Source organism: Ctenopharyngodon idella, chromosome 18, assembly GCF_019924925.1.
Source record: "Ctenopharyngodon idella isolate HZGC_01 chromosome 18, HZGC01, whole genome shotgun sequence".
In the NCBI taxonomy this organism is placed as follows: domain Eukaryota; kingdom Metazoa; phylum Chordata; class Actinopteri; order Cypriniformes; family Xenocyprididae; genus Ctenopharyngodon; species Ctenopharyngodon idella.
The window spans coordinates 5,302,818-5,328,733 of NC_067237.1; the positions used below are offsets into that span (position 1 = coordinate 5,302,818).

The 25,916-nt window shown below is 36.5% G+C and overlaps 2 protein-coding genes across 2 annotated transcripts in view; both read left to right on the forward strand.

Moving 5' to 3' along the window:
- On the forward strand, window positions 1-15,268 carry ddx6 (DEAD (Asp-Glu-Ala-Asp) box helicase 6). The gene is made up of 14 exons (XM_051870431.1): window positions 1-114; window positions 2,581-3,184; window positions 3,284-3,347; window positions 6,138-6,242; window positions 7,702-7,831; window positions 7,962-8,108; window positions 8,216-8,310; window positions 8,420-8,542; window positions 10,257-10,385; window positions 10,506-10,622; window positions 10,817-10,880; window positions 10,996-11,097; window positions 11,230-11,414; window positions 11,502-15,268. The coding sequence occupies exons 2-13, from the start codon at window positions 2,982-2,984 to the stop codon at window positions 11,403-11,405; spliced, it is 1,455 nt and encodes a 484-aa protein (XP_051726391.1). The 5' UTR covers window positions 1-114; window positions 2,581-2,981; the 3' UTR covers window positions 11,406-11,414; window positions 11,502-15,268.
- The window catches only part of treh (trehalase (brush-border membrane glycoprotein)), a 20,026-nt gene continuing 5,698 nt past the window's right edge, over window positions 11,589-25,916 (forward strand). Inside the window, exons 1-13 of the mRNA XM_051870429.1 lie at window positions 11,589-11,916; window positions 12,081-15,790; window positions 16,212-16,312; window positions 16,394-16,541; window positions 16,847-16,934; window positions 17,260-17,360; window positions 19,286-19,378; window positions 19,959-20,075; window positions 20,186-20,308; window positions 21,541-21,590; window positions 22,115-22,315; window positions 23,427-23,644; window positions 24,093-24,204. Of these exons, the coding sequence (XP_051726389.1) occupies window positions 15,714-15,790; window positions 16,212-16,312; window positions 16,394-16,541; window positions 16,847-16,934; window positions 17,260-17,360; window positions 19,286-19,378; window positions 19,959-20,075; window positions 20,186-20,308; window positions 21,541-21,590; window positions 22,115-22,315; window positions 23,427-23,644; window positions 24,093-24,204 (1,429 nt within the window). The 5' untranslated portion in view covers window positions 11,589-11,916; window positions 12,081-15,713. The remainder of the gene's footprint in view (window positions 11,917-12,080; window positions 15,791-16,211; window positions 16,313-16,393; window positions 16,542-16,846; window positions 16,935-17,259; window positions 17,361-19,285; window positions 19,379-19,958; window positions 20,076-20,185; window positions 20,309-21,540; window positions 21,591-22,114; window positions 22,316-23,426; window positions 23,645-24,092; window positions 24,205-25,916) is intronic.

A 25,916-nucleotide genomic window follows, 5' to 3' on the forward strand; every position in this document is an offset into this window, starting at 1 on the left:
GTTTAAAGATGACTGGAAGCCATCTTACACACTCGCTTTACACCCCTAAATATATGTCAGAGCTCTACACCGATAATTCACAAACACGCAGAAAGATATTCTCAGCCACATTAGGTAAGTTTACAGAAAGTCAAATTTATGCGGTTTATAGTTAGATTTTAAGTCTTTTTTGTGGGTTTCTTTGTAGCTGCGTGTTTATATATTTGTCTGTGGTGTCATGAATATTTTTGTCTCCGTTACAGCATTCAGCTAATTGCTTTAGTAAGCGGTAAATGTTTTCTTACCGATGTCTTATACTTTTATAAAAATGGGTGTTTAGTGATTTAGATCATTAATTGTGAATCTTTAAGGGGTTCATTCGCGTGCGGCCTGTGTGGACGCAAAAGCTAATGAGCTCTAGCACAGTGCTAATATTTTTTTTTCTCCCACACAGTTCAAATATTTAACTTTGCTTCTTACCGAAGCAACATGTCAAAATGGTTTTATTATAGCTGTATTCCCTAACTGTTTAAACGTTATCCGACTGTTAAATTCTGACTAATATGAAGCCGCAATGGATAGCTGCTTAGCTAAACATTAGCATTAACTGCGTGACAGCGAGTTTCACGTTGTGAATGTGTTGAAACAAGACGGTTAAAATTTAATAGTGTTAACTAAATAAAGACAGAGTAACATTGGTTACATTGAGATACATTGGTTTACCGTGTTCCGTTAGTGAGTTTAGTGAACTATGGACTTTCAGTTAACTTTAGCTAACTACCCTTTACCTTGTCTTTAATTTTAACTAGATTCCACAGCTGTTTAGTCAAAGTGCTCCTGCATCTGTTTTACAAACACACAACATCAGCGAAGTCACCATATTAATGTCTATGTAATCTGAAAATGGTTTAAGTACCGGAGAGGCTGTTTTAATATGAGGCCTATCGTGTTGACTTTGTGCCAGGTGCTGCTGCCATCATTATTGAGGTCAGATTTGACATCTAATAAGGTTTATGGTCCTTGTTCGTATGTTCAAACCATGCATGGGTATTTTTTTTTTTTTTTCCCCCTCCTCCTCACAGAGGCTTTACCAGATTGATTACGAGTGATCTTAGTATGCCACTTCTGCCAGAGCTTTTCTGTTTATAATTCCTTCTCCAGTGTGTTAACTCTTTTGCTGCTGTAACATTACAATTTAGTGTAAATGTGTTGTGTTGACAGCGCACTACTCTATTACTACTCAAATTGGTCTGTATTAATGATAGGCAGATTAGTCAAAACACGTTTTGCCATTTTGAGAAGGCAACAGAGGTGATAAAACCTCACTTGTCACTTTCAAAATGTAGTAACCGCTTTGTCAAAGAATTGTGCACGTCTTTTTTGTGATTTTGTGAATTAAATATTGTGTAAATATTTTAAATGGTTAAATAGTTTAATATAAATCATGTCTAATCAATTGAATTCATAAAAATGTATCCTAATTAAAATATTTATTTATTTTTTTACAATACTAAGGTGTTTTTAACAATTCAGAATTGATTCGAAAGAGAATCTGCGATGACTTCAGAAGATGCAACATCTGGATCAACACGCACATTCACATTCTATAAATCCTAATTATTGTTAATATGTAATTCATTTTTCCAGGAGCTCTTTGCTTCTACCTCCAATTACATTGCTAACAGTGATTGTATGTTAATCGCCTAAATTATTACATTATTAGCTAACTGCAGTCTCCAAATTGTAATGTTGACATGCATTCTCTGTAAAGCTGCTTTGAAACGATATGTATCGTGAAAAGCGCTATACAAATAAATGTGAATTGAATTGAATTGAGAATCGCGAAACAAATGGAAAATATCAGAATTGATCCAGAATCATTTCTTGATGCACGATGCATCAATGTATTGTCCCAGCCCTATTGATTAACATTCATGACACAGAAAGCAGCAGGAATATAGGCTGCTGTCACTTTAAGATCGAATGCGTGGACCCAAAATACTATTACACATCTGGTTTTCTTTCTTAATTTAGTTCACCTAAGCCATAAACGACTGTTTATGGGGATATTTGATGTTTTTAATGTTGTCTGTTTAAATTCTGGATTTGATTTAGAAATCAATCCGTGGTAATCAAATGAAGGTCTAAAAGCATTTTAATTCAATCTTTTAAAATGTAATCTTAAAGATTACATCAAATAGTCAAAGTGCTATTGTATATTGTGTAAAGTGTGCTTTTAAAATAATCAAGTTTTGTCTTTTTTTTCCTGTTTTAAGCAATATACACTTTTTTTTTTTTTTTTTTTTTTTTTTTTTTTTTTTTTTTTGCATAATGTCAGCCAAACACGGACCCCGTGTCCGTTGCACCACGAGGGGGGGTATTTTATTTCCTATCAAAACACAGAATTTTTTTTTTTCTAAATGTGATACAAGAATGATCCGTTAAGGTAATGTTTTTGTAAAGTTGTGTTAATAAGAATCTATTCGGGGAAATTACCCCTGTCCTACATAAATGGTATCGGCGTTGACTAAAATCTTGATTGGTGGTTTTGTTTGACATTTCATGATATGTGCTTTAAGATGCTCTTTCTCTCACACACAGGTGGAAAATAGTTGATGTTGACTAATTTGAGAGAAAGGAATGGACAGAATCATTGAAAAGACTAACACTGGCTTCCTGGCCCCTGGTCTGTGAAACTTTCCTTTTGCAGAGGAAAGATTCACTCATTCATGGAAGGATAATTGAAGCTAATCTCCCTGCTTATAATATCTGTGACCTGTTGCTTGAGTGACATTCATATTGAGATGTTCCACAAGAGACTTGCATATTGAGGAACAAAGAACTAGTAAAAATATTGCTTTAACTTTTTTTTTTTCGTGTGCTTTGGACACTGCGAAAGCTGTGGGAAGGACAACTTGTGAATTGTTTTGCAAGCCCATCAAGATAGTGTTATCTCCACTGTTGTTTGTCACTCGCTGTTTGGAGGATAGACTATTTTAGTCATGAGTACAGCCAGAATGGAGAATCCAGTGATTCTGGGACTATCGAATCAGAATGGCCAAATGCGAGGCTCTGTAAAGCCAGCAGGGGGTCCTGGAGGAGGTGGAGGGGGGTCCCAAACAATGCAGCCTGCCCAGGTCAAAGCCTCCAGCACAGTTAACAATGGCAACTCCCAGCCTGCACCCACAGCCAACACTATCATCAAGTAAGTCCTTGAGGGAGTGCAGATGATGCAGTGAGTGCTGTTTTATAATGGTGATGATTGGGATTTTAATTTTTTTTTTTTTTTTTTTTTATAAATCAGGCCTGGGGATGACTGGAAGAAGAATCTAAAGCTTCCTCCGAAGGATTTGCGCATGAGAACTTCAGTAAGTCCATCTTTAACTAGTTTACTTGTGTGTCTGTTAGAGCTGCATGGTTAATTGTTAAAAGATCATAATCTTGATTCAGACACCCATGTGATCACCTTTTGAAAATTGACGCTTCAAATAAGATTATCAATTACATCGTTACACCAGTAGGTAGGGCTGAAACGATTAGTCGACATTATCGACAACGTCAACAATAAAAAAAATTGTTGACAAATATTTTTGTCGAATAGGCTTTTGATCTCATATGATCTATTTGAAGGGCCTGCAATAACACGGTTTGACCAGTGGGGCTCTGTAGCACAATACTGTATAGCAGCCCTCCCAGATCGAATCCATTAGAAGACGCGCTGCTTCAGAGTGCATAGTGCAAACTCTGGTACAAACGAAGTCGAACCCGTAAAATGTGGGAGTTTAACATGGCATAAAACATAATGTTTAGCATAACTACAAAAAATGCTGTCATGCAGGGCCACCAACTCTTATGCAATCTCACTGTTCGCCACACGTCCATTTTCTCACGCAGTGAAAGATACATAGCAGAGCATAGAGGACACAGACAGCACGCCGACAGATCAGGTTACTTTTGATATAAAACAAAGTCTTAACTTTTAAATTGTCAATTTTATTACGGGATTCAAACAATGCATGTGGTTTTGGCGCTCTTTAATGTGGAGTGACAGATCGTTGTAGCGCCTCAGGTCAAGCGGCACGTGAACCTATTATCTCTTCCTCTTTTCTGCTATTACAGCACGAAATAAACATGAATGAATATTAAAACGTATGTTGAAAGATACAGTACAACTTACTGAAATGAATCCAGCTCTAATGTAATCACATAGTCAGAGTTTCAACCGCAGAAAGACCGCAATAAAACAGCTTGCAATCAAATGTCACACAATGGGTGAGGAACGTTGATCCTGGAGGGCCATTGTCCTGAAGACCTTGATTAGCTTCAGGTGTGTTTAATTAGGTTTGGAGCTAAACTCTGCAGGACAATGGCCCTCTAGTATCAATGTTCCCCAGCCCTGCCTTAATGTTACAAATGGACTCTTATTGTAAAGTAGGGCTGGGTAAACAATATTGATTTCTCGTTTTTAATCGATTCTTATTTTTACGAACCGATATCAATTCTTAAATCTTAAGAATCGATTAGTCTAGTCTGTTTTCAGTTGATGAATGAACAGAACATGTAGTGCGCCTCCCATCCAATAAATCGCAATAATCTTTGTGCTTTGTTACTTTTGATATGAAACAAAGTCTCAGATTTCAAATGACGTCCATCTTATGAGATTCAAAAAATAAATACCACTTTGGCGCTGTTTAATGTGATGTGACAGATCGCTTTAGCGCCTCAGTTAAAGAGAAGCAGCAGCACGGCGCGCATGTGAACATCCTCTCCCCCGCCTTAATACCAGTTACAGCGCGATATAAACATGACTAAACATCTGAAGGTATGTTAAAATATACAGTACAACTTACCAAAATCCGTATCATGTCTTGTGTAATAGCTCAATCAGTGTTTCAACCTCGGAAAGACGTCAATAAAACAGCTTGTAAACAATGTCACGTTTACTTCAGAAAAACATATTCAGTGACCATAAACTCATTAGTCAGCAAGAAAAGTGAACTCTAGAAAGCAGCATTCTGATAAATATAGCTGATAAATATATGCACCGTTATATATTCATTGTTCTTCAATATTTAATGCATAATAAAATGAATTGGAGTAGAAATGATTATGTAATTTTAAACTTTATTTATTATAAAAAAACATAATTTATAATTTAAGTGTTTGTATATAAATAAGTTAATTTTAACCTTAATTATTAAAGTAGCATCAACTGACTCCCATGTTGTAGTTTACAGCATTCAAGTAAGGGATTTTTTTTTTTTTTTTTCCTCTAGAAAATTTGCCATGTACTGTAACTGATATACTACATCCAAAATAATCGATATCGAATTGAATCGAATCAAAATCGTAATCGAATCGCATGTGAATAGAAATCGAATCGTGAAAATTGTCAATACCCAGCCCTATTGTAACGTTACCATTTCATATAAATCCAAACAGTCATGATTATCTAATCAAAATGGCAATATATGTATTAGTGATTTATTTATTTATTTTTTTATTTTTTTTAATAAATGCATTTCTGATTTGTATGTGTTTCTGTCGGTTCAGTTTGCTTTCTTGTGTCACTAGCTTTAACGAATGCATAAAAATGACCAGCTAGATATAAACTAATGCAAACAGATGGTATCAATTGACATTAAACATTTTGGGTCGGACATGCATGTAAAAATTTTATTTTTTTTCCCCCACATTGTTTTAACTGCTTGAGGTACTACTAATGTTAGCGTCCTCTCAGCCTCGACGGCAAACATGCTGCTGTTGCAAATGACTTTATGATATGTACTAAATCCACATCAGAAGTGGCCTGCTCTATGCAGCACGCAGTCTCGTGTCAAAACAAACTCCACAAGGCGTCAGTGATAGTTTTTATTTCGCCTCTAGAGGCCGCTCTTGTACTGTAATGACAGCGGACCCTTCTCAGCAGCTGGATGTAACCCGGGAAAACCTAATGGTGTGGATTTTTGCCGATCACCGATCAATCGATCGACCTCTTATTCTCGGTTTATCCAGAATCGTGCAGCTCTAATGTCTGTTTAAAAAAAAAAAAAAAAAAAAAAAAAAAAAAAAAAGGTAGCCTCTGAAACAGAATATTTCTCTGATGTGCTTGATGCAATCTGGAAAACTCTGAAGTGCAATCATTGTGAAATTTACAGGATGTGACGGCGACCAAGGGAAATGAGTTTGAGGATTACTGCTTGAAACGGGAGCTGCTTATGGGCATCTTTGAAATGGGCTGGGAGAAACCGTCACCTATACAGGTAAGAGGCAACCAAACAGACACGTGATGATGGCAGATATTTCAGATGTGATCACTCCTAGCTAAAGAGTTCTGATATACCTCGAGAAAGCAATCTAAATTCTGGATTTATTATTTATTTATTTTTGTTATTTTTAAAGAGCTAATCACCTGAGACCCAAATGCCATGTAAATAGCCCCATGAAATTAGTTTTATTTGTTGCTAATTTTTTTTTTTTTAATCGATTCCATTTTAATGGTTAAATTAATAATCAATGTTTAATCAATTGAATGAATAAAACTATAATAATTTAAATAAGAATAAGAAGGCTCTCTTTGGATAAGTCTGCTAAATGCATTTTATTTATTTTCAGAAATTGTTTAATTCTGGATTTGATTTAATACAAATTTATCAAGTAGAAAACACTTATGAAGTAAGCTCACTTAAGGACTTGTTTAGTAAGATTTTACCAGAAAAGGTTTTAGAATTTTATCATACGTTAATTGCTGTAATTTTGTAATTCAGGTTTTGCCATGAAAATAGCCACAGATGCTGACATGACATTAAATAAAACTATGCTATACAAATTTATCAAACATGGTGGTAATCAAATGATGGTATAAAACTATTTCATTGAATCTTTTAAAATGTAAATTTTTTTTTTTTTTTTTTTTTTCCTTTTTTGCAAGTAAGGTACTGCACAATAGATGTTTGCTGTTGAAAATAAAACATGGACAAAAAAAATTGTGATTTCTTAATATTTTTAGTTGTATTATTAGGGCTGCACCGACGTATCAGTCAGTGATCGGTGGACCGATAGAAGCAATTATTTTCCACTGTCAGCTATCGTCCAATTGTTTAACAACAGCTGATGATCAGAGCCAAGTGTATCCTGTCAATCAAAAGAGGGTGGAAAAACGTGTCAGACTGCATCTTGTGCTGTGTGTAAAGAAAATGTCTCGTGTTTAGTTTATGGAAGGTTAACATTAACAGTTTAAAAAAGCAACTCAAAAGAAGGTTCTACGAAGTGTCAACTTTCAAAATGTCATTTTATCACACAATTCAAACAATAGGCTAAATGGCATTTTGATGCTCCTAAATGTGACGTGACAGATTGCTGTAGTGCCTCAATACAAGTAGCAGTGCGAAGTGAGTCTTTTCTTCCACTTTAAAAAGTTATAGCATGAAAAAACACATGTAGTAGACTAAACTATGGCTCTCATTTACTCATAGACATGCAGAATTCACATTTTAAATTGCTGTCTCATTAGTTTTGCCAGTCAATGTGTATGAATTATTTTAGTCTGTATTTGAGCTCACTTTAAGTGAATGATAATGTCTCTTTTGGAAACTGGATTCAGACCGTTTAGGCCTTTTTATCTATTAGTGACCATACAGTTTTCATTCAGTGTAAGGCAAGAGAAGTCTGCATTTAGTCGGACCAATCTGCTCATTACTGTGTTCTCACTCATCCCCGCAGGAGGAGAGCATTCCCATTGCGTTGTCTGGGAGGGACATTCTAGCCAGAGCCAAGAACGGCACAGGAAAAAGTGGCGCCTACCTCATTCCCTTACTTGAACGCATTGACCTGAAGAAAGACAGCATACAAGGTCAGTGACTGTTTTGGATTTGATACATTTACAAGACGACGTTGGGGATCATTAAGTTTCACCATTATAGGTTTTATACACAATTTCTCTTTCTTTTAAGTGACTTCATGCTTTTAAATGCTTTTTGCAGCGTTGGTCATTGTGCCCACTAGAGAACTGGCTCTACAAGTCAGCCAGATCTGTATCCAGGTCAGCAAACACATGGGCGGGGTCAAGGTTATGGCAACTACAGGTGGAACCAACCTTCGTGATGACATCATGAGACTTGACGAAACAGGCAAGTGATCATAAGCGAGCGGGAACTGTTTTAAAATGATTTGAACTACTGTACATATTCCTTTCATAAACCCTGGGTCTTACTGGATTAAACTCTTGCCTTTGTAGTGCATGTTGTCATTGCCACTCCAGGAAGAATTTTAGACCTCATCAAAAAGGGAGTGGCCAAAGTCAATCAAGTACAGATGGTCGTATTGGATGAGGTATGTGAATAAGAGCTTAATCTTGCAGTTATGCTAATTACAGTACTTTCTTAATTGCCATACGGTAAAACTCATGTCTCATTGATGTTTTACCCATGTTACCGAGTAGGCAGATAAGCTCCTGTCGCAGGACTTTGTACAGATGATGGAGGAGATGCTGAGCTCTTTGCCTAAACAAAGGCAAATTTTGCTGTACTCTGCCACCTTCCCACTAAGTGTGCAAAAGTTCATGGTAAGGCCACTGATTTGGATATAAAAAAACAAAAAACGTGCTTAAATACATCTGTTTTAAGTATGCATTGTTTTATTTTATTTTTTTAATAATAATAACAGAATAATTGTGAACATGTAACTTTAACTAGGTACCAACTTAGTAATGACTTTAATGTTCACAAGTCTTTTTGACCAGGGCCTTTTACACCAGCTATTCGTAAGTTACAGCTTAGCCTAGTTTTGACACAAATGGGCACTAAGTTATAACTTGAGCCCTGCTAAATATTTTTGCGTTGCACTATTAAACTTATTTATGGAAGCCACCGATCAGGAGTAAGGGTTGGAATAAAACAGCAGACTGACTGAACTGCATCAATAAGCTCTTGTTTTACCTGACAGACTTCAATTCTTTAGACATATGATAATGCTGACTTTTACACTTGCTTACATTTTAAGAGCGAGAACATTGTGAATAGATTACTTTGTTAGCAGCTCTTCAACACGAACCCTCCTAAAGTGTGTCTCTATGTGCAGCGCTCTTGTGCAAAATAATAAATGTAATTTATGGTTTTGTATCCGTATTTATTGATAGTTTATGAATGTTATTTACATACATACCTATTGTTATTCATGATTTAGTATTGTATTTAATGGAAACTTATTTTTACCATTAGTTATGTGTGGCAAAAGTTAGAATGAAGGATATTCACAGCATTTAAACAGCTTCTGCTCACATATTTGAAGGCTGCTGTTGGATCATTGAAGGTAAATGTCTTATGCTACAACACATTACTTTACGAGTTATGCCCTACTAGCTACATTCTGCCTTAAGAACAAATGGTTCTACTGAATAAAGTAGGGTTAGTTAGTAACTACTAGCTAGTTTGTAAGCCTCTAGTGTGGATTTTATGTTCCAATTTAAAGGGTTAGTTTACCCCAAAATGAAAATTGTCATCAAAAAGATCTTCATTTGTGTTCCGAAAATGAACGAAATTCTTACGGTTTTAGAATGACATGAGGGTGAGTAATTAATGACAGAATCTTCATTTTGGGGTAAACTATCTCTTTAAGAACTTACGAATGGCTGGTGCAACCCTACCCAGTTTCATTAAGAATCAGTCAAGTCATTTGTTCATAAATTGGCCAGTGGTTGCTAGAGCTGGTCGATTATGTTTTAGACAATCACAGCTATCAAACAGTTACTTACTGATTTTAAACATGCATTTATTAAACTTATTGAAGTGTTTTTAAGAGTGGATTTTCTTGAGCTTTAAATATAAATATAATAAAACAAACAAAAAATATGTAGACATACAAATCGTATCAATATAAAAACAAAATTAATATTAAAAAAATTGTTTCAATAAATAACTTGTTGCAGTGCACTAAACATTTAGGGAAGACCAGAAGCACACCGTTCTAAAGTAAAGGGAGCATTGGGTTTGAAATGTGACAAAATGAGCATCACTGTGATTTGTTTTCTTAATTGTAGGAAGATGAAAATACTATTTCATTAATAGTCTAGTCCTAGTGCGTCACGTTTTTGTGTGCACCCAGTGTGTGCAAATAGAATGACATGCTTTGTTTTCTGCAACGCTAGGCAACAATAAAACATTGATTTGTACTTTATTGTATGTTTGCTACATTTTTAAGCCTAATACAATAATCATTGTATGCAATTGTGTTCTGAGGTGTTCAGAAAGTATTAATTTACACTGTGCTTTTGTGAACAGAACACCCATCTGCAGAAGCCCTATGAGATAAACCTGATGGAGGAGCTGACCCTGAAGGGGGTTACTCAGTATTACGCCTATGTGACTGAAAGGCAGAAAGTCCATTGCCTTAATACTCTGTTCTCCAGGGTAAAAGCCTTTTGAGCCTTGTGCATGCCACACTTTATCTGACTACAGATGAAAAATAGCTTTACTGTTCTCCTGACTGTGGCAGAACATGCTGACATCCTTTTTTTGTTTGTTTTTCAGCTCCAGATCAATCAGTCTATAATCTTCTGCAATTCATCCCAGCGAGTGGAGCTCCTGGCCAAGAAGATTTCGCAGCTTGGATACTCCTGTTTCTACATTCACGCCAAGATGAGACAGGTGGGAGTAAAGGGGGCCTGTGGTGTTACTGCACTGCTGTTGGCAGAATTTTGAAATGGAGCAAGTGTTTATGTAATGAATGTACAGGATTTTAAATTTCCATTATTTTGGGCTTCTAAAACCAGCCAGAATGTTGACTTTCTGAATTTTCTCTTATTTTCGTTACGCTAATGCATGTTTTAATTTTTGTTCAGGAACACAGAAACCGTGTGTTCCATGATTTCAGAAATGGCTTATGTCGAAATCTCGTCTGCACTGGTAAGGACGGTTGAAAATCCGTTTTCCTCATTTATGATGTACTCATTAAATCAAAGTTAATGTTTTTGACCCCTACTTTTTTTTTTTTTTTTGGGTTTTTTTTTTTTTTGTTTAGATCTCTTCACAAGAGGAATTGATATACAAGCTGTGAATGTGGTGATCAACTTCGATTTCCCCAAACTTGGGGAGACGTACCTCCATCGCATTGGCAGATCAGGTGAGTAAGGTTTTGCTTTGGTCTCCGCTCTGAGATCAAGTAATGTTGCATTTGAAATGGCCTTGCTTGCCAAAGAGTGGCTTTGAAAGGGTAGCCGTGTTAATGACACTCTCTCTCCTTCTCTTCCCACAGGCCGATTTGGACACTTGGGTCTCGCCATTAACTTGATCACTTATGATGACCGCTTTAACCTGAAAGGTATTGAAGAACAGCTGGGTACTGAAATCAAGCCCATTCCCAGCAGTATTGACAAGAGTCTATATGTGGCCGAGTACCATAGTGAGAGTGGGGAGGAGGTTAAACTGTGAGCAGAAGAGGTGAGTTCAAAGGTCAATCATGCTACTGCTTTTGATGTCTCTGTATAATTTGATTTAACAATCTTTTTATTTTTCTGCCCCTTGCAGATCACCAATCCTTTGTCCCCTATCCCCACCTTTTTTCCTTCTCTACTGTGTATAGGGAATAGGGGATTTTTTTTTTTTTTTTTTTTAAATTATATCTTCCGTCTGTCTTCCTCTTCCCCTACTTTTTTTTCTTTTTTCTGTCTGGTGCCACCACAAGGAATGTGATGTCGTAACGGCCCAATAATCGGGAAGGACTCATGGCCTAATAAAGGACTGCTGCACCGAAACTTTCATCCTGAAGACTTCAAATCACTTGAGGAGGGAAAGAGGGGACATGAGGATTTATCTCCTAAGAAAAGACTACTACTTGCCTGCAAGCACATTCTCACCCCACTCTCTCTGTCCCTCTGCACATCTTCATGTTTCTAGTCATTTGAAACAAGTGCCTTAACAAGCAGTCTAACTTGTTCAAAAAGTAATAACCTGATATGATTTTTTTTTTTTTTTTTTTTTTTTTTCTCTCCCTTCATAACTCTTAATTTTAAGACATGATCTTGATTTTTCTATGGCTTTTGGTATTGCTTGTCTGCCCCTTCCTGTTTCACATCAGAAGAATAATTTTGCATTTGCCACCTGTAGACTTTTGGGGCGATGAAGAACAGGATTTCACAGCGGGAGAGAGGATGGGGGTGGCATGTGCGATTTGTGCAGTCTCTGGCGTACTTGACTATGGTGTGAAGAGAAGCCCCCCGGAGAACTGAGATGATATCAGTGAGCATGATGACAATGATAGAAGCTAATGTTCTTGTGGCAAGCTTTCAGAAGTCCCACAAGGCCCTCAATGGCTCCCCCCCCCTTCATCCACTCATGGAACATGCCATGCCTCTAGAGACCCAAAACTCTTTCCCCCTCTGTCTTCAGTGGGCCAACACTAAGAGACTTGACCAGACTCAGACCAGCCTTTCTCCTTGGCCATGAGGACTCCTGCTTTGAGACGAATGTGGATTTATTTCTTTTTATTTTTTATTTTTTTCCCTTTCCCATAGTTTCTTTTTCTTCATCCTTTTTTCCTCCTGATTTCAGTGCAGTTTTGCATTCTTATTGGGTAGGCACTCTGTCCTAAATGTGCCATTTATACAGATCTGGCACATTGTAAACATTTTGTAAATACTTCATTTATTTTTTTTAAATGGATTGTTTTAAAACAAGCTAAAAAGGCTGGATGACCATTTGAAAAGAATTTTGGAAAGATCTTTTAAAATCAGGATTCTGTCAGCACTGGACGGCACTATTTTGTTTGCTTATGCCATTATTTTCGCCCATGGGAATTAAGTTTAGCCGAGTTTAAACCTTTCCAGGTAGTGCGCCACCTTTTTGTTATAACAAATAAAAAAAAATTGGGCTCCCACATTTTCTTTTTAAATCCAAAAACACTGTTCAAATGTTTTGAGTCTAAGCTTCTAAGTGTTTCAGCAGGTGGTGCACTTGTTCACTAAATTGACTCGCATCCATTACCCAGTGTTGACAAGTTCCTGACGTGGGTTGCTCAAATAAATGGCCTCATTTTAGGGTTGAGAAAACATGAGGCTTATTTGCTTTCCAGCCTTTTGCTTGTAACACTGACTTATGAGGCACTCAGCAGGGTCCCCTAACTCGGGTGACTCTAATCATAGAGGTAATTTAATATTTTCATCATGTAATAGTGCTACTCGCTGCAGTGCAGCTCAAATTGGCAATGTGCAAAAATGTTGAATTTCTAAGCGAGATGTGTAGCTGTTACATGGGTTTGTGTTCACTGGCACTAGGACATGATGACTTTAAACAGGCCGTTTGGGGTGGGAGGATTGAAAGGAACTTTGTTCCCATTGGAAAAAGGAAAATGGACAAAAAAAAAATAACAACTGGATGCCAAGACTTCTAAACGATGGACTGACATAATGTAGCGGCAGAGATATGCAGTGCATCGTGAGTCAGCAGGCTTTTCTTTTTTGTAACAAGACCGTGTTCTTAAGATGCTGCACAGATTTAACAGAAGAATCTAAACCTTTTGCAGTGTGGGCTGCTCTTAAGTTTGAACTTTAGTTCAAGGGTTGGGCAATAATACAGCCTGCACACATGCTGGGAGCACTTCCTCGGTTAGGGAAGAGGTGTTTAGACTGAAGGTGAGTTTTGTTTTTTTGTTTTGAGGAAGTATTGTGGCAGGGACAAGGGTATTTAAGATTGGGTATGGGTATTTCATGGGTGCTGATAACCAAATGAGTTTTTTTTTTTTTTTTTTTTTTTTTTTTTTTTTTTTTTTTTTTTTTTTTTGCAGCGGAATATTTATCCCCCTCCCCCCCAAACACTAATAGCCTTTAAAGATTTTTGAGTGAATTATTATTATTATTATTATTATTATTATGATTATGATTATGATTATGATGATGATGATTATTTTCTGGGGATTGACAGAGGCTTGCTTGAGACACTTTAGCCCTTCTGCTGCTTTTTGAATAAGTTTTGTGTTTTGACTCGTGACATTTTGAGGGTTGTAACTTTATGGGGTGGGCTGGAGGTTGGGAGGGATACAATTTTTCTTTTTTTGATTATTGGCACAATTTACTTTGATTTTTACGTTGGAGTTTAACATCACCAACGTCCCCATTAGAAAGTCAAATACAGGTGAGATGTTTTTTCTTTTAACTAAATGGATTTGCTTTGTCTACTGCGGAGTGTTGCTATTATTTTTCCTGAGACAATTAAGCAAGTTTGATCTAACTGTGGTTAGTTACCAAATTATGAGCAAAAATTATTCGCCCCATATTCCAGCACTTGCAACCTTTTCCCAGTGACATTGCTTGAATCCAAGTTTGTATTCTCTTCTCTATAGCACATACCCCCAGTGTGCACATGAATGGTTCACCAGGCTAATCAGCTTTGGTTTCTTTTGGGGGCTTTTTAAACAGATCAGCTCTAGAGAGGAGTATATGAGTTACTGGGCTCTTTGGCAGCAGCCCGGTGTTTTTCAGTAACCACTTGCCGTGAAAATCACTGTTCATTCCTGAGGTGCTGTAAAGCAGCACATGATTGGATGTGCTGTGGTCTTTGCCATGGTGGTTGGGGTTTTGATTTTATTTTTTGTTTTCCTTTTATTTAGAAGAATAGGGTGGAGAACATCTCACCTGTTTGATAGTTATCTGAAGCATACAAAAATTGCCACCTGGAAATCCACTCTTTCTTCTATATAATTTTTTTTTTTTTTTTTTTTTTTTTGGGGTGGGTGGGAATAGGTTTTTGCTGCCCTGATGTATCTTTTCCTATTCCAATACTTTATTGATCTGTGCTGCATTTCTCAAAAGCGTCGTGAGCTAAGTTGATCGTAGAGATCATTGGTATCAATGGTTCTACGATCTACTTGGGCTTGCAACGTTTTTGGGAAATGCAGCCCTGTTCAGTGTTAGGGGTACTTGGATACATCAGTCTGGGTTAGTGGGTGGGAGGGAAATGGAGAGAATTGGTTTCAAAATTTCAAATGAACAATTTGGGAGTTCAGGGTAAGGAAAATTTGATCTCTAAACTTTGCCCTTAAATTTGAAATTTTTTTTTTTTTTTTTTTTTTTTTTTCTTAACTTTTGGATACTGCAGATTAAAATGACAAACCAAATTTAAGAAATCCAAAGGTTTTTTTTTTTTTTTTTTTTTTTTTGGTCCAACTTTTCAATTTGGGTAATTTCAATTGGCATTTTTTTCTCAGTGATGCTACATTTTTAAAGATTTGAGATGTGTAAAAGTGCAATGGTTAACATCTGTGATGGTTTTTGTTTGAAAAATAAAGCTCACTGAAGTTCCATGTGTGTTTAAGGTGTCTTTTTTTTGCAGAGTTTCTCATGACATAAATTCATTGTTTTGGTGTATGAACTTAATGTGAAGAATTCCACTTGTAAGACTTAAGACAGTATGCTTGTTTGTGCTTTAAGTCTTTTATAAATGTCAGCTTCCAATACTGCTTTATCTCACTAGATGTCAGTATTTTGAGTTATGATTTCATTTCTTCCCTAAATTCATCTTATGTAACATTTTCATTCTGCCCCTAGTAACAATCTGCATACTGATATCTGACAGCGAAGTATAGGCTAGGTGTGTTATGCTCTGAAAATGATTCATCAGTGCAGTATGATTTTAAACTGACCTCTAACCCCTTAATCATTGATAAACAGCTCAGAGCTTTAAAAGTCAGGCTACAGTTTACTGACTGTTCGTTACTACGGACTATCGATAATTTAGCTCCCCAAGATGCACTGCTTAATTGTGACAATCTTTTCATCCGTCCTTTTCTGTTCCGGAAACATGCTTCTGGCACCTTGTGACAGGTTAGTTTCCATAATCTTCTTGATCAAGGCTTTTCTGAATTATCCAATGAGATGACCACATTAAATATTAAGCTGAATATATTAGTGATTAATACTTGCGCATAAACTCTTACATTTGCAAATGTGTCTCTTTGTTGCTTGGGATATCTTATGATGTAAAATGAGCTTTGAAGATGGTCCTCACCATATTTTAAAAGACTTCAACAGCCACCAGATGGTATTCTCATTATGGCTGAACTTTGAGTCATTGACAAAGCAGGTGGAGTGTTGAATGCTGAGAAGCTGAGCTTTGAACCTTTGTTAAAGAGCAGTAGAGAGAACATTATTGATCTTGGTTTTATGAGCTTAACCTGTGAGTGCCAGATGAACTACCCTGTTACTCTTGTGCATCAGTTGCCTGACATGTGTTTGTTGCCACCAGCCCAATCTACTGCACAGGAGAAGTCCTGCGACAGGTCCAGATGGCTAAACTGTTTGATGATGATAAGTACTTTGTAGATATGAAGTTGACTACAGCTCCTGGTGAGTCAGACGTGTTTGATTTGTTCTGATGCTCATCTGAAAAGGCCTGTGATTTCCTGCTATTCCCCTGCTTACCCATAGAGGTCGTTGTGGAGGCTTTTGCAAATCTGACCTCAGGGTTCCCAAACAAGACCGTCCCATCCTCAGAGCTACAGAAGTTCCTGCAAACATACTTTGAAGAGCCGGGTAAGGAGTTTGAGCAGTGGAACCCCCCAGACTGGCATTCAAAGTAAGAATGTTTTGTGTGGACAATTAGTTGTTGTCTTGATACAACAGAATAGTATTTCAAATGAGAATGAAAATTCTGTCATTTACTCACCCTCATGTCGTTCCAGTCTGATTTTCTTGGAACACAAAAGGAGGAATTTTGCATGGTGTGGAGCTTGAAGCCTCAGTCAACATTCACTTAGTATATGGAAAGAGCAGCCAGGACGTGCTGCAAAATTACTCCTTTTGTGTTCCACTGAAGACAGTAAGTCATGTGAGTTTAGAAAGGCATCTATTTAAATTTGAATGCTGTTCCCCGTTCCACAGGCCAAAATTCTTATCCAGGGTGTCTGACTCTAAATATCGCAGTTGGGCTGAAGAACTGCATGGTTTGTGGAAGTCTCTTGGTCGAAAGGTAAATGTTGAGTTTTATTAATGTACGCCGAGAAAAAAAAAATTTAATTCAGAAATTGCTAGTATATTTCACAATTAATTGTAAAATGTCAATTAACAAATTGAATTAAACTATTTAAGTAGAATGACTGAAATAGTAGTTTCTTGTAAAACATACTCCCAATAATGTTTTATTTACAACCTCAGAAAGTGTATATATATATATATATATATATATATATATATATATTTTTTTTTTTTTTTTTTTTTTTTTTTTTACAGTGTATGGGACTATGTATTAACCGCTACCTAATATTTATCTTGTTACTATATACGTGGCTGTGCAGATCCGTGATGATGTCAGAGACCACCCAGAGCTGTACTCGCAGATTTACACCCCATACCCAGTCGTCGTGCCTGGTGGCCGCTTTAGAGAACTCTATTACTGGTTAGTCTCTCTCTTTATCAAATACATACACGCAAGTATTTACACAATAATTAGTGGTACTTGCTAATGCCATTATCACTGTTATTGCTCATACTCACATTGTGTCCTAAGTGCTTGTCAGAACCATAAATTGTATAAAACAAGGTCGGAACAAGTTTTCAGTGATCAGCGATTCAGACATGTCATAGCCAGTGCTGGGCAAGTTACTCTAAAAAAATTAAAGTAATCAATTACTAGCTATTAATTACATCATTGCATCTAACTACATCAGAACAGTGTAATTGGATTACTGTACTAATTACTCTCTAAAAAAAGTATTTCATTTTAATTAGTATTATTACTAATTATTTGTAAATCCCGTATCAACCTCGACCAGTTGAACAAAACAAGGATAGACATGAAACTGCTCTTGTAATTCTTTAAAATAAATAATGTAGACTTGCATCATTTATTCTTGAACTGACCAAAGTATTTAAAGGGTGATGGTTACTTTAAAAACATACATTTTAGCATTAGACGTTTTAATGTGAAATCCACTATTGTTTTCTATAGAATTGTTGTAGTCTATACAGTATTTAAGGCAATTATATCAGCAGTAACTATAAATACAGAAAAAATTAAAGGGTTAGTTCACCCAAAAATGAAAATTGTCATTAATTACTCACCCTCATGTCATTCCACACACGTAAGACCTTCGTTCATCTTCGGAACACAAATTAAGGTATTTTTTAATGAAATCTGAGAGATTTCAGTCCCTCTATTGACAGCCTGCGCAACTACCACTTACAAGCCCCAGAAAGGTAGTAAAGACATCATTAAAGTAATCCATGTGACTCCAGTGGTTTAACCTCAGTTTTATGAAGCGACATGAGTGCTTTGTTTGTGCAACAAAAAAAAATTCCACTTTATTTACAAAATATTAATCTCTGATGCGTGTTCACGCAACAACGTCTGCGTTGTTAATATTTAATATTTTGTAAATAAAGTGGATATTTATATTTTTTGCGCAAACAAAACACTATGTTGCTTCATAAAATTGAGTCACATGGATTACTTTAATGATGTCTTTACTACCTTTCTGGGGCTTGAAAGTGATAGTTGCGTAGGCTAAGGGACAGAAAGCTCTCAAATTTAATCAAAAATATCTTCATCTGTGTTCCAAAGATGAACGAAAGTCTTATGGTTTTGGAACTACATGAAGGCGAGTAAAGGATGACAGAATTTTTATTTTTGAGTCTTACCCCAAGGATCTAATTTTACCTTTTTACTTCAAAATAAAACTTTTACTCCACAAATCCAAAATCGAGAAAGAGCTATCTATCTGTCATTCCTTTCCGTGTCCGGGCCGGGTGAGGGTTCCCGTGTTGGGTCAAATTAAGCCGCAGGCTCCACTCCTGGTGGTGCCCTTGCGTCAATTTTTCGTGTGCAGTCTGTTTTTTCTCTAACTGCATGTCGCGTATGCACATTATTATTATTTTTTAATTTATTTATTTATTTTTGCACTAATTAGTTTGTCCCCAAGGTGGACCACCCAGAAAACCATAGCAACAAGCTAAAAACTACTCCGGACACCTTAAAGTCACATGAAATGGATATTGCAACCATCTTTTCTTCCCTATTGTGATGCATATCTGAGTGAAACAGCTTCTCCAACAAGAAAAAATTTAGGGCGGGACTTGATTTTGGTGATCGAGAATTGATTGGATCGTTGGATTGTTGTTTGTTATTGCTGAGTGTGAGTGACAGGTTGCTGAAGGGAGGCTTTACTGGCCAGCACGCACTGAATATTGTCACGGTGACAAAGCAGTGCCCTGACAACTACGCACAACACCCATCGTAATGCTGAGTTCTGCACTGTCTAGAACCACTCATATTTTCTTCAGAAAATGTAATAATCAAGTTAATTCTGTGTTTTTGTTATTCAGGGACTCTTATTGGGTAATAAACGGCCTCCTTTTGTCTGAGATGACCGAGACAGCTCGAGGAATGATTCTGAACTTCATGTTCCTTGTGGAAAGGTGCACTCTTTTTCAAACGCACACACATACAGTCAAACCAAAATTTATTCAGACACCTTGAACATTTCATTAATACAGTTTATTCACTATAGTTTAAAAAAATGTTAATAAAATATGACAAGATCTCAGAGTTAAACTGTGTCAGAAAAAATCTTAATTATGTCAGATGACACTTAACAAAACATGGTCAGGTCAAAGTGTTAATTTTTGGTTCCAAATTTTTATCAATTTTACTGGTAGTCCACTGTATGAAGAATTTTTGGGTATAATATGTCAGTTTACTTTATTTTGCTATCCTCATTTACATAAATGAACTAAAGTGTCCTGCACCCACTAGTAAAAACAAATATCAAAAATGTCTGAATAATTTTTGGTTTGACTGCTGCAGCTCTAAATAGCGTTTTAACAGTCAATTAAATGCTGTGAAAAACACTTCACACCAGTTTTATTGTTTCAAAACAGTACCACTAAATAACACTAAAGCAATATTCCACTTCAAATTCTGTCATTCATTATTCACCCTCATGTAGTAATTAGTTTAATAAATGAAATTAAATATTATCCCTTCACTTCCATTTAGATACGGCTTTGTCCCAAACGGTGGTCGAGTTTATTACGAGCGGCGCAGTCAGCCTCCCTTCCTTCCCCTAATGGTGGAAAGCTTCTATGAGGTCACCAGAGACAAAGATTTCCTCGGGTAACCTTTCCTACTAAATTGCCTTCCTGCAGGGTTGTTGAATATTGAGGTGTTGCGCTCAACCGCTCTGAACAACACCTCTGCACCGCATGTGCTCTGTGTGTGTTTAGGCAGGTTTTGCCAGCGCTGGAAAGAGAGTACAGCTTTTGGATGCAGAATCGCTCTCATGTTGTGGCGATAAATGGACTGACTCACATCCTGAATCGATATAATGTACCGGTGGACAGGCCCAGGTGAGACCATGCATTAACACTCAGGGTCACCTCAAAAGCAAAATGGAAGAATAAGAAATTATATTTTGCATAAAGAAATAATAGCTATTTTTGGACCATTTTGGTTATTTAGTCATTATTTAGGGGCACATTTCTCTAAAAATTCTCATTATTGTAATGCATTTTTTGTGTTCATGATTATTCTTAGTGTTAACTGGCATTTGACTGTGATATTTTGTTGTAATACAGTTACAGTATTATAATGAAAAAATACTGCAATAAAATATTTTTATTATAATTAGTGCATATATATATATATATATATTAGTCAAACCAAAATGTATTCAGACACCTTGAACATTTCATTCATTAATTCAGTTTATTCACTATAGTTAAAAAAAAATGGTAATAAAATACGACAAGATCTCAGAGTTAAACTGTGTCAGAAGAAATTAATCTTAATTATGACATAAAACACTTAAGCAAAACATGTTCAGGTCAAAGTGTCTGAATAAATTTTGGTCCCAAATTTTTGGGTATAAAATGTCACAGTTTACTTTATTTTGCTATCCTCACTTACATAAATGAACTATAGTGTCCTGCACCCACTAGTAAAAAAAAAAATATTTTTAATGTCTGAATAATTTTTCGTTTGACTGTATATATTAGAGAGAGAGAGAGAGAGAGAGAGGGAGAGAAAGAGATACTATTATAGTTTTTAATATAATATAATATTTTATTATTATTATTATTATTATTATTTATATTTTCTGGTTAAATTTTGGTTAAAGGTTTAGTAAATTTATTGTATTTTTTTTTTTTTGACAATTTTATTATTATTATTTTTTTATATATATATATATAGTTTTTATTCGTTTTTATGAATAACATTAAGTTTTAGTTATTTAAGAACTAAAATGAAAATAATAAATGTAGCCTTGACAACTAGCTGAAATAAAAGAAGTTTTTGTACAATTTTTTTTTTTTTTTTTTCCTCAGTGTTTTTATGGTTGTAGTTTTAGTTAACCAAAATAACCTTTCATAAAACATTAACATAATATATATTTTTTTAATTGTTTACTAAATCATCTTCAATTTAAGTCATTGTAACAACACATCCCCCAATTCTCATTGCAGTAATGAAAAAAAAAAAATCTAATAATAATAATAATCTCATTCTTATTACTGTGAATACTGTAATAAAGTAAAACATCTGGATGAATTACAGTATAGAAATCTGTGACTATTTGCAGGCCTGAGTCCTACAGTGATGATGTCGAACTGGCTGAGGGTCTGTCAACAGGTAGGAATCCAGGGGCTTTATGGATGCCAAAATGTTCCCAGCTATTTTCAATGGAAAGTAGCTGAAGCCTGCTCAAAAAGTTGATAAATTTCGCTACATGATGTCATGTTCCAATTCTCTGCACTTTACATCTATTTTCTCTCCTAATCCATGCTCGCATACTTTATTTTAATATAATATACAGGCAAATGTCCAATAAAGCTGTTCATTTACATATTTTCTGTCAGACAACGGAACGAGTATGATATAGTGACTGACTACATGTTAACCAGCAGTCCAAGAAGTTGCTAGATTTGTTAAAAAAAAAAAAAAAAAAAGTTGCTAAAGGGGTCTGAAATATCGCTAAATCTAGCGACAAAGTGCTTAGTTTGCAACACTGGCTGTCAGTAATTCCGATCTTATGCCCTACACAAACCTTTGTAAGTTTGTGACAAATTTTCATAATCCCAGCCTATGGTTTCCATTGTCACTGTCACATTTCATTTCACTGTCCTTGTGTGCGTTTATGTGCTTGTGCATTACAGAGGCTCAGAAGAGACTTTGGGTGGAATTGACATCTGGGGCAGAGTCCGGCTGGGATTTCTCTTCTCGCTGGTATATAGACATCACAGGCAGAAACAACGGCACCCTGAGCGACACACAGACAAGCTCCATCCTGCCTGCTGACCTCAATGCCATTATGTGCCGCAATGAGCGTCTGCTGGCCTCCTTCCACAGGATTCTGGGTAAAAGAGTAAAAACACACTTATTTGTATTTACATGTACTGTAATCCTGATTTTAATAAATATACATATTCATAAATATTCTTTAGTAAATTGTAATGGTCCAGCTGAACCAGTGGCCTAGAAATTAGCACACATTCTCAATGGTTTTCAAATGGATGATGCTAGTTGAATGAAACTAATTTCCTTAATTTGTCTTCTCCTTATCATTTCACAATCTATCTTTACTGTATCATAAATGACAAATTGATAAAGGATGTGTTTGGACCTCTTGCCAAAAAACTCCATTATTATTGTGCATTATTCATCAGTTTAATTGATGATTCAAATATTCGGCTATCACCTGTAGGTAACGAATCCATCTAATCAATTAATGTCATTTAATTTAGTAACTTCATTAGGCTAGTGCTGTCATCTGTCTTCTCTAAGCACTGAAATTAGATATTTATTATTTATTTAATAATATAAATACATTTATATACACATTCAAATGTTCATTATTGTTGGTATTTTTAAATATAATTATTAACATATATTAATATGTATTAAACAGGGCAAACACTCACACATTAAGTGTCTAAAATATTTTTGAGGGCCACTGTAATTGTAAATAATAATGTATATATGCATTTGTGATCATGGGTGTGGTAAAACTACTGTTCATTATTGTATTATTACAATTTACAATTACTGTTTTCTATGTTAATATATTTTAATCTATTCCTGTCAAAGCTGAATTTTCAGCATCATTACTCCAGTCTTCAGTGTCACATGATCCTTCAGAACTTATTCTAATATGCTTTGGGGATCAAGCAGCATTTCTTATTATTATTAATGTTGAAACAGTTGTGCTGCTTAATATATTTCTTGAAACTTTTTTTACATTTCGACAGAACAACATTTATTTGAAATAGAAATATTTTGTAACAATGCATAGTATTAATTTCTTTCAAGAAAAAAAATGTACTGACCCCAAACGTTTGAACGGTAGTGTATATTTGATGATAATGCTTGCTTAGTTTCCTTAGGTAACATGGTAAGGTAGCAGTGTATGATTTGTGTGTTTTATTAAAAGCATTCTGGGATTTTTTTTCTGACTTCTGTTTCCTGTAGGTAATGAAGAGAAGGCAGCGGAATATGACAAGGCACTTTCTGCTAGAATTATAGCGGTTGAAAGCCTGCTGTGGGATGCAGAGAGAGGAGCCTGGTTTGATTTCAGCCTGGTGAACGAGACCCGGCACCTGTCCTTCTACCCATCTAACCTGGCACCTCTCTGGGCACGCTGTTACTCTAAGCTGGAGATGGGCGATCAGGCCGTGCAGTACCTGAGAGTGAGTCGGTCACATTACAAACCCTTCTGTCAGTTACTGACCCTTTATAGTGGGTGATTTTGAGGGCACATCGACTGTATACAACATATGCAATGCTTCCTTCCGGCAGACAAGCTCCAGATGTCTCACCATCTGACCTAAGGCTGCTTTAATTAGCACCTTCCATGCACACTCACAGTAAATTAATATTGTAATGGCTTTATATATAATATATTCCCTCTTGACAAACACCACTGTTCATTTCCCAGTTTGTTCTCTATTGATTTATAAAGGGTCTTAAATAATAGAAATGTATTTTTAAGCTTCACAGAAAGAAGTGAGACCTCAAACAGGGAGGTTCCCAATTCCCATCTTGTTACCGAAGCAAACTCCATGCTCAACAGCAGATGGCACTCTTTGCACATTATTTAACAAACCTTCTCTCAAACCTTTCTCTTTCTCTGTTTAGGCTAGTGGAGGTCTGGACTATCCTAATGGGGTTCCCACCTCTCTTAGTGAAAGTGGGCAGCAGTGGGACATGCCCAACGCCTGGCCTCCGCTTCAACACATGATTATAGAAGGTATATGGTCACCTAATCTTGTTTTTTGTGACTTTAAAGTGGGGGTCTGTTTGATCCCTATGGACCCTATTTACTTTCTAAATACATGTTCTTGGTTTTATTGTGCATTATTCATCAGTCCATTTGTCTGTATTTTACCTTTTTGTTCAAACTGACATAAACTAGACAGACTCTGTCTGTTCCTGAATCTGTCTCCATCAGGATGCCATTTGTCCTGATAATCAGCCCTATCTTTAGTCTGGTTGCTAACTGACACTGTGATTCACACTTGTTCTCTCATGCAAACCCAACAGCAGTGTGATGTTTAGCCTTACGTAATGAGAGTGTGTGGGCTGTGAAGTTCTTTGACCTATTAATATAACAGAAAGTAATAAATAATGAGCTACATCAGTTGGGCCAAACATTTTGCAACATTTGCAATTGTATGAATGCATGACCTTCTGTTCACCCTTCCAAGAACGCGCAGGATATTGGTTAATGTTATCTGGTAGCCAATATATATATATATATATAAAAATGAAACTGCAATTGTAATGGCATAGTGTTGATTCGCCACTTTATGTCCAAAGTAAAATGTAATAACCAATGACCAAGATATATATATATATATATATATACACACACACACAGTGGGCACGGAAAGTATTCAGACCCCCTTAAATTTTTCACTCTTTGTTATATTGCAGCCATTTGCTAAAATCATTTAAGTTCTTTTTTTTTTTTTCCTCATTAATGTACACACAGCACCCCATATTGACAGAAAACGACAGAATTGTTGACATTTTTGCAGATTTATTAAAAAAGAAAAACTGAAATATCACATGGTCCTAAGTATTCAGACCCTTTGCTCAGTATTTAGTAGAAGCACCCTTTTGATCTAATACAGCCATCAGTCTTTTTGGGAAAGATGCAACAAGTTTTTCACACCTGGATTTGGGGATCCTCTGCCATTCCTCCTTGCAGATCCTCTCCAGTTCTGTCAGGTTGGATGGTAAACGTTGGTGAACAGCCATTTTTAGGTCTCTCCAGAGATGCTCAATTGGGTTTAAGTCAGGGCTCTGGCTGGGCCATTCAAGAACAGTCACGGAGTTGTTGTGAAGCCACTCCTTCGTTATTTTAGCTGTGTGCTTAGGGTCATTGTCTTGTTGGAAGGTAAACCTTCGGCCCAGTCTGAGGTCCTGAGCACTCTGGAGAAGGTTTTCGTCCAGGATATCTCTGTACTTGGCCGCATTCATCTTTCCCTCGATTGCAACCAGTCGTCCTGTCCCTGCAGCTGAAAAACACCCCCACAGCATGATGCTGCCACCACCATGCTTCACTGTTGGGACTGTATTGGACAGGTGATGAGCAGTGCCTGGTTTTCTCCACATACCGCTTAGAATTAAGGCCAAAAAGTTCTATCTTGGTCTCATCAGACCAGAGAATCTTATTTCTCACCATCTTGGAGTCCTTCAGGTGTTTTTTCATGTGTCTTGCACTGAGGAGAGGCTTCCGTCGGGCCACTCTGCCATAAAGCCCCGACTGGTGGAGGGCTGCAGTGATGGTTGACTTTCTACAACTTTCTCCCATCTCCCGACTGCATCTCTGGAGCTCAGCCACAGTGATCTTTGGGTTCTTCTTTACCTCTCTCACCAAGGCTCTTCTCCCCCGAAAGCTCAGATTGGCCGGACGGCCAGCTCTAGGAAGGGTTCTGGTCGTCCCAAACGTCTTCC